Source organism: Numenius arquata, chromosome 2 (genome assembly GCF_964106895.1).
Source record: "Numenius arquata chromosome 2, bNumArq3.hap1.1, whole genome shotgun sequence".
Taxonomy (NCBI): domain Eukaryota; kingdom Metazoa; phylum Chordata; class Aves; order Charadriiformes; family Scolopacidae; genus Numenius; species Numenius arquata.
Window position 1 is genome coordinate 84,856,994 of NC_133577.1, and position 7,565 is coordinate 84,864,558.

General features: G+C 52.5%; 1 protein-coding gene across 2 annotated transcripts; it reads left to right on the forward strand.

Moving 5' to 3' along the window:
* Positions 1-2,349: 2,349 nt before the first annotated feature.
* Positions 2,350-7,355, forward strand: DUSP6 (dual specificity phosphatase 6). Of its 2 annotated transcripts, XM_074168647.1 has the most exons (3): positions 2,350-3,326; positions 3,971-4,408; positions 5,819-7,355. In XM_074168647.1, exons 1-3 carry the CDS (start codon positions 2,924-2,926, stop codon positions 6,124-6,126), a joined length of 1,149 nt encoding a protein of 382 aa, XP_074024748.1. In that variant the 5' UTR covers positions 2,350-2,923; the 3' UTR covers positions 6,127-7,355. The 2 variants fall into 2 exon arrangements, with proteins under 2 accessions (XP_074024748.1, XP_074024749.1); XM_074168648.1 differs by lacking the exon at positions 3,971-4,408 and having other exon boundaries at positions 2,924-3,326; positions 5,819-6,126.
* Positions 7,356-7,565: the final 210 nt, after the last annotated feature.

The following is a 7,565-nucleotide window of genomic DNA, read 5'->3' on the forward strand; positions in this document are numbered from 1 at the left end:
ATATCACTCCTTCTGCTTGTTTTCTAAGTTGACCCCTTAGGTGACAATGGATCATTTGAGGGTTATTCTGGCTGTGGCTCCTGTTGGGATGAAAGTTAACAGAGAAATTACATCTTATTATTAGAATAAATGAGCAATAAGAAATGTTTGAGATGGTTCTAGAGACAAGCATCGCATTATACTACGCCATAAGAGGTAAGTACAGTTGAGGTTGGTTGAGAATTCCTATTTCAGGTGCTCATGCTTTGCAGAACTTCCATTTGCAGAACTTCAACTATCTAAGCCTGAAATCCATGGTTAGTAAGGCTGAGGTCTGGGTTATATCAGTTCGTAAAATCTGAACGAAAGTTGATCTGATATACTTGAGAAGAAGGGTAAAGAATAAACCTGGTGCCAATTTTAAGAAAAAAATAATAATTAGAACTTAAATTATGACCCAATTATTCATTTTACCGGGACTGTAATATTTGCTGTACTAATACAGAGTGACCAACAGTGTCAGGTCCAAAGAATTTGCTGTCCTGCCTGAGCCCGGACATGGGTGAAAACAGAAGACTTAAAAATATAGCAGAGAAGGGAAGAGATATCAACAAACAAATAAATAATAATCAAAGGCTCCTGCTTTGATCTGTCACTGCTCTGAACATTTAAACACCATACCCTGAATACACAAAGCTGCACAGCAAGTGAAGCACCAGGTAAGAACAGCCTGGAAACTCTTCAGTGGTGGGCAAGATGGACTGGACAATTTGCCCTCACTGAGCAGTGGGACAATGTGTGGGGTGCGTGCAGCGAGCTGCACCTGCGCCTGGCCAAATCCCCCCGTTTAAGGTCAGGGCAAGGTTTGTTTAACACTTCAGTCCCACAGGAAGCCTCTAAAACGGGGCAGGGATCCTCTCAAAATCCCTGCTGGGGAGGATGTCGCTAATGCCATCTGGGTGGCTGCCTTGCTTGAAACTGTAGCGACAGATGTGCCAACTTTAATTAGCATCACGGACATTTTCTGCACAGAACGCACAGGAGCGTCCGTGCCACTACCTGTTCCCAGGGTCAATGCTCTCCAGCCACTCACTACCTAAGGAACCTCCTTCAGCTGGGGTTTATAAAAATAATCAGCCCCGAAGCACAGCAGCACCGTAAACGCAATTAGCCTCTTCGGAACCATTCTACTCCCAGGCAGATGTTGGCGACGGGATTAGCATTTAGGCCAGGCTTCTCCCGATTTATTTTCGCTCCTCGCTTTTCACTTACCCGCTTGCTAACCCGCACCTTGGAACAACCCCGCCCGGCTCGGCCCCGGGGCCCCCGGCCTCGCTCCACCGGCCCCCCCGGCCCTTGCTACCCCGGCGCCGCTCCGCCGGGCCCCGCAGTCCCACCCCCACTCCACCCCCGCCTCCCGGTGCGGCGGAGGCCGCGGTGCCCTTCCGCCCGTCCGGGGCCGGGGGGAAGCGCCGGCCGGCGGCGACAGGGCCCCACCCGCAGGCCACCCCCCTGGAGGAGCCGGTGCGGTGGCCGGGGGCTGCCCGGTACAAGGGGCCCCACCGGGCCGGGTTGGGGCCCCCCGCACCGCCGGGGCTGGCTGCGAGCTCCGCGCTGGCGGCGGCCCCACGCCGCAGCCGGGCGAGCGCCGTTCGATTACCGGCTACCTGGAAGGGGCCGGCCGCGTCGAGGCGGGCCCGCTTTCCCCGGTCACGTTTTTGGGGCGGCCCGCCCGGGCTTCAGCCGTGCCCGCAGGCTGTTCCCGAGGCGGTGCCGGCTCCCCGGTTGCGCTTGGTGCGGCGAATAAAGCTGGGCCGCGTAGGAAGAGATTAGCTCGGGGTTTACCCTTGACCCCTGCAGGGATCAGCTGAGGACAGGGGCTGCCCGCCTCCCTAAAAATGGGATTCCCGTAACGCCCTAATGAAGAGCCAGGCTGGGATGAGCACTGAGGAATTGGGGGGGGGACGACACGGTCGGCCCCCCCGCGGCCGTCGGATTTCAGGGAGTGAAAACACAGAGGGAGGGAAAAGGTGCCTTTTGTTCCGGCGGCGGGGAGGGAGGGAGGGAGGGAGGGAGGGAGGGAGGGGAGGGCCGGGGCGCGCCCCCTCACCTGCCCCCGCCGCCCCCGCCCGCCGCGCCGCGGCTGCCGCTTGTTTGCGCTCGGCTTATCCGGAGCGGAAATTCCTTTCCGTTTTTGTGAATGACAAACTCATTAACGATTCATCAACACAACCTGTTCCAGCCGGCCCGTCGCCGCGGCAACAGCCCCTTCCGCGCGCCCCCATTGGCTGCCGCCGGAGAATGTATCCATTGAGGCGTCCCGCGGTTGTACCCATTGAGGAGCCGCCGGGCGCCGGGGGCTGCGGCCGAGGGGCGGCGGGCGGAGAAGGGGAAGGGACAGGGACAGGGACGGCGGCGGCAACGACGACACCACCACCACCACCGTCAGCGGCGCGGTGCGTCGCGTCCGCGCTGAGCGGGGGAGCCCCGCTCGGCGGCACGTTAATTGGATTTCATTGACTCGGGGCGGAGGAAAAGCCCAAGGGCTGGGGCTGCAGCGGCGATTAGGCAGGTTCATTCAGGGATTCATTGACAAAAAAAACCACCAAACAACAAAAAAGCCAACAAGAGAAGACCGGGCTGCGCGCACACACACACGCGCACACACACACACGCACGCACACGCACACACACACACACGCACTCACACTCACACTTACACACACGGCGGAGCCGGGGCTGCTTCTCCCTCCCCGTGACTCCACCGCCGCCCGGCGCGGGGGAGGCGGCGCGGGGGGGGGGCTGCGTGATTCATTTTCCTGGGGCGGAGGGAGATAAGTTGTGCGGAGTTGGAGGGGTGCAGCCCGCTCGCCGCGCCAGCCGCATGCCTCTGTGAGAGAGAGGGGCGCTTCCAGAGCACGCTCCGCTCCCCCCGTCCTTCCTCATGCTAGATACGTTCAGACCCGTCCCTTTCGCGTCGGAAATGGCGATTAGTAAATCCGTGGCGTGGCTGAACGAGCAGCTGGAGATGGGCAACGACCGGCTGCTGCTGATGGACTGTCGGCCGCAGGAGTTGTACGAGTCGTCCCACATCGAGTCGGCCATCAACGTGGCCATCCCCGGCATCATGCTGCGGCGGCTGCAGAAGGGCAACCTGCCCCTGCGCTCCCTCGTCGCCAGCAGCGAGGAGGACCGGGAGCGCTTCGCCCGCCGGTGCGGCACTGACACGGTGGTGCTGTACGACGAGCACAGCCGGGACTGGAACGAGAACACGGGCGGCGAGTCCGTGCTGGGGCTGCTCCTCAAGCGGCTCAAAGACGAAGGCTGCAAGGCGTTTTATCTGGAAGGTGAGAAGGGCCGCCCGGGCTTGGGGGGGAAAGATCGCTGCCTGGGGGCGCGGGGCTGTGGGGGTGACGGGGAGGCGAGCCCCGCGGCTCGGCGGTGCGGTTCCCTGCCCGGGAAAGGGGGATGGGGGAGGGGGGGGCGTCCGCAGCGTCCCCCGGGCATTGCGCGCTGACGCTCCGGGAGGACACCAACCTGGGCAGGGGGGAAAGCCCCCTGCCCTCTCCCCTTTCCCCCAGCATCACCGTCCTCGCGTTGTTTGAAGAGACCTCGAGGTCTGGAACCGCTGAGTGGGGAGGACAGGGCTAACGGGGATCCCGGCATGAGCCGGGGAGGGCAGAAGGAAATGCCGCCGAGACATCTCTCCAGGGGTCCCCGCAGGGCGAAGCGGCACAGAGCTTTAATCTTGGATGTGCTGAGCCCTCCGCCGCAGCGGGCGATTTTCTTAAACCTTCTTTTAGGTTAGTCCGTCTGCGTGAGAGTGTGACATATCTTTTTGCCTTTTTTTTTTTTTTTTTTTTCCTGGGGCTCGGAGAGGGTGGGAAACAGATGCCCCTTTGCAGACAGGGCTGTAGCAGGAAACTAAGTCGGTTTGCCTTCTTATATCAGGTTACATTTTTTCCCCCCACCCCTTTGCTTTTCTCCCCAGGTGGTTTCAGTAAGTTCCAGGCCGAGTTCGCCCTGCACTGCGAAACTAACCTAGACAGTTCGTGTAGCAGCAGCTCTCCTCCTTTGCCAGTCCTGGGCTTGGGAGGCCTCCGAATCAGCTCCGATTCCTCATCAGACATTGAATCTGACATTGACAGAGACCCCAATAGTGCCACCGACTCCGATGGCAGCCCTCTCTCCAACAACCAGCCTTCCTTCCCGGTGGAGATTTTACCCTACCTCTACTTAGGCTGTGCCAAGGACTCCACTAATCTGGACGTTTTAGAAGAGTTTGGCATTAAATACATCTTGAATGTTACACCCAACCTGCCTAATCTCTTTGAAAACGCCGGAGAATTCAAGTACAAACAGATCCCGATCTCTGACCACTGGAGCCAAAATCTGTCTCAGTTCTTTCCTGAGGCTATCTCCTTTATAGGTGAGACCCGGTTATTTGCTAACAGCTATATGTCAAGCGGCAGAATTTAATTTCTTTTGCAGAATTCAGGAGATTGGGGGCGAGAAGCGGTAGCAGCGTTTCTGGCAGTCTCTAGGGGATGCCCTGCTTTGTGGTTTTAAAGTCGGCTTAAGTTGAGGGGCGGGTGGGAGCTGCTTGAGGGGTTATCGAGGAGCCCCGGTGAATTGTAAGCGACGTTTGCAGGTTGCAAACGCATACCTGCTTTGGCTGGCTGTGGGATTCCTCCCTGAGCCGTCAGTCGGACCTGAGGACTGAGCAATGCGCAGAATGGGGGATCTTTTTAAATCTCTTCCTTGCGGGGTGGGGAGGGAAGCAAATGAACCCGTCTTTTTTTTTTTTTTTTTTTTTTTTTTTTTTTTTTTTTGGGAAGGGGGAAGAGTTGTTCTTGAGGTTACTGAAGAGCAGTATAATAAAAAGAAACGATCCGGGAAGCTAAAGTTAGCTTCTAACTGCAAGTTATTCATAAACGTTATTCCTGGCAAATGTATAGTCAGAGCTTTAATTAAATCTTGTGGTAATAATGATATACCTCTCGGGCTCGGTGCCTCGGTTAGCCAGCCCTTAGACATTATCCGTTAGCTTTGGAAACGCGTCCCCTTGGGCTCAAGGAGTTCTAGTTAAAATTTGCACTCTCCTTGGTTTCTGGGAGGACTAAAATCACCCCATCGGGGTGCGGTGGGGTGGGCATCTCATTATCTGTTGGGAAGCTGTGCTGTAATCCGGTTGAATGATACCGGTAATAGTGGAGAATGTAGGTAATCTGAGCCCAGCAGGAAGAAATGTGGGCTGGAAGCCACAAAGAAACTAATCTCCAGGCATTGTAATGCATTTCCTATTACAAAGGAACCCATTTTCAACCAATGTTGACATCCTGTTCCTCCTAATGGGCTGTCCCCTGTGACTTCCCTCATTCTTTTAAAATGCCTGAATACCTCCATTGTTAGCTGCACAACAGTTGGAGAATAATTTAATAGACCTTTGCAGTCTGCTGGTCTGTATAAAAGGCATTCAGTGACATATTGCAGGATTTCCATGCTGGGGCAAGGGGACTGTAAGAATTTAAGGCAGATCTCCAGGCGAAAGCATGTCTTTTAAAAATGACTTTAAAACAGTGTCATGCAGCGTATCCTGCTCCCTTTGTCTCATTCTTAGTTTTCTCAGCTCTTGGACTCGGTACATATACGTAGGGGGGTGGATTCTCCTCTTGTCCTGGTTTTAAGCCGGTGAAGTTAACTCTTGCGTTGCACTGCTGGCCACCTGGATCAGAATCGTCCTTTCTTCCTACTTGATACTAATCTCACTCGTGTAGGGAGATCAGTTACCAACCCCCTGTCTTATGTGTCCTTCTCTGCCTCTTTTGTCTCTGTACAGATGAAGCGCGGGGGAAGAACTGCGGCGTCCTGGTGCATTGCTTAGCAGGGATCAGCCGCTCGGTCACAGTGACGGTGGCCTACCTCATGCAGAAGCTCAACTTGTCCATGAACGATGCCTATGATATTGTCAAGATGAAGAAGTCCAACATTTCGCCCAACTTCAACTTCATGGGTCAGCTGTTGGACTTTGAGCGGACTCTGGGGCTGAGCAGCCCCTGTGACAATCGAGTGCCGAACCAGCAGCTGTACTTCACCACCCCTTCCAACCAGAATGTCTTCCAAGTGGATTCCCTGCAGTCCACGTGAGCTCCCACTGCCTCCCTTCTCCTGTCCTTTTCGTGGGATCACTCCTCGTGGGTTTCTCTTTGGCAGTGATAAAGAAAACGCAGCTTTCTCTTTTTTTCTGGCCTCTGCTACCAAAAAGTAGCTGCCAGTGCAGGCTAGGAAAGGTTACACAGTATGGAATTGGCTATTGCGAAGGGAGGGAACGTGGTGAGCTCTCTGGGAAGGACCGTGGTGACCAGGCGGCAGGTGAGCAAGGGCGCTCATCCCCGCTGGCGCAGTGGCTTGGGTCCGAGGACTTCCAGGGGAGGTAGGGTAAGGCCGGACAGGCTGAGCACGTGTTCTCTAGAGACTGCAACTGTCCTGCTTCCCTCTCCGCTTTCGGATCTGTGACACACATCTGTCTTCAGTGAAGACTGGTTATTTTTGTTTGTTTGTTTGTTTTAATTTAGAGGAGCCAAAGAAAGAGATTTCAGCTTAGTATATTTGGAGTACTTGTTTGCCGGGAACTCAGTAGTATTCTACTTGATCAATGTAAATATTTAATCTTAAATCGATTTGTAATTTTTTTTTTGAATTCACATGTATTCAAGAAATCAATCTAAGGGACATCTGTGTTTTTGTTCTCTTCATAAATTCTGCTTTATTTGTGGTTTTTTTTTTTTTAATTGCAAAGAATATATTTGCAGCATGCTTAATTTTATTGTTCAACTGAAGCAAGCTTTCTATGAGGGAGAAATTGCAATGGTGAGAAGTTTGCAAATCATGTTTTGTGAGCAAGTACAGTCTCTTCTTTCATATATCTTTCTTTTCCTTGTGTTTTTTTTTTTTTTTCTCATACTCTTGATGTAGTTTCCACATGATATATATATTTTTTTTAAATTAAATTAATTTTTTGCCTTACCTTTTGTAAATAGATCACCTGGGAGGAGGTTCGTCTTTGAATGCGAAAGATTTTTGATCACTTTTTAAAACTTTCAGATGTGCTAAACAGTGCATTACCTCTGTACAAATTCTTCAGGGAGCTTCACCTCAAATGCAATATTTTGCATCTTTTTCTTTTTTTTTTTTTTTTTTGTATAAAACTGGAAGTGTGTGCGAGCATTTGTACCTGTGTGTATGCACAGTGAACCTGCACATGGTTGCCAATAAGGGAGAGTCTAATTCACGGTGTAAAAGTTTTAAGATGGAATTTATTATAAGAATGTAAAACCTTAAATTATTAATAAATAAATAACTATTTTTGGCTATTGAGAACCTGGCTGGTTTATTCCCCCTTTACCCTCTGTGTGAGTGTGGTTAATTGCACAGACACATATGGTTATGTTTAAAGGTAATGATTGCTTTCAATAGCTTTTGTACGGCTCCTAAGACAATAAAGCCTTGATTTCCCGTTTGGTCCACTGGTACCTAAATGAATAAACAGTGCATGTGCTGGATTCCTGTCTTGCTCTGGTGAAGGG

What these genes read in the sequence shown, in the direction of transcription:
- DUSP6 (XM_074168647.1), top strand. Translation starts at nt 2,924, where the DNA reads ATGCTAGATACGTTCAGACCCGTCCCTTTCGCGTCGGAAATGGCGATT. An exon ending in CAAGGCGTTTTATCTGGAAG is followed by an intron (nt 3,327 to 3,970) that starts GTGAGAAGGGCC and finishes TTTTCTCCCCAG; the next exon opens with GTGGTTTCAGTAAGTTCCAG. An exon ending in TGAGGCTATCTCCTTTATAG is followed by an intron (nt 4,409 to 5,818) that starts GTGAGACCCGGT and finishes GTCTCTGTACAG; the next exon opens with ATGAAGCGCGGGGGAAGAAC.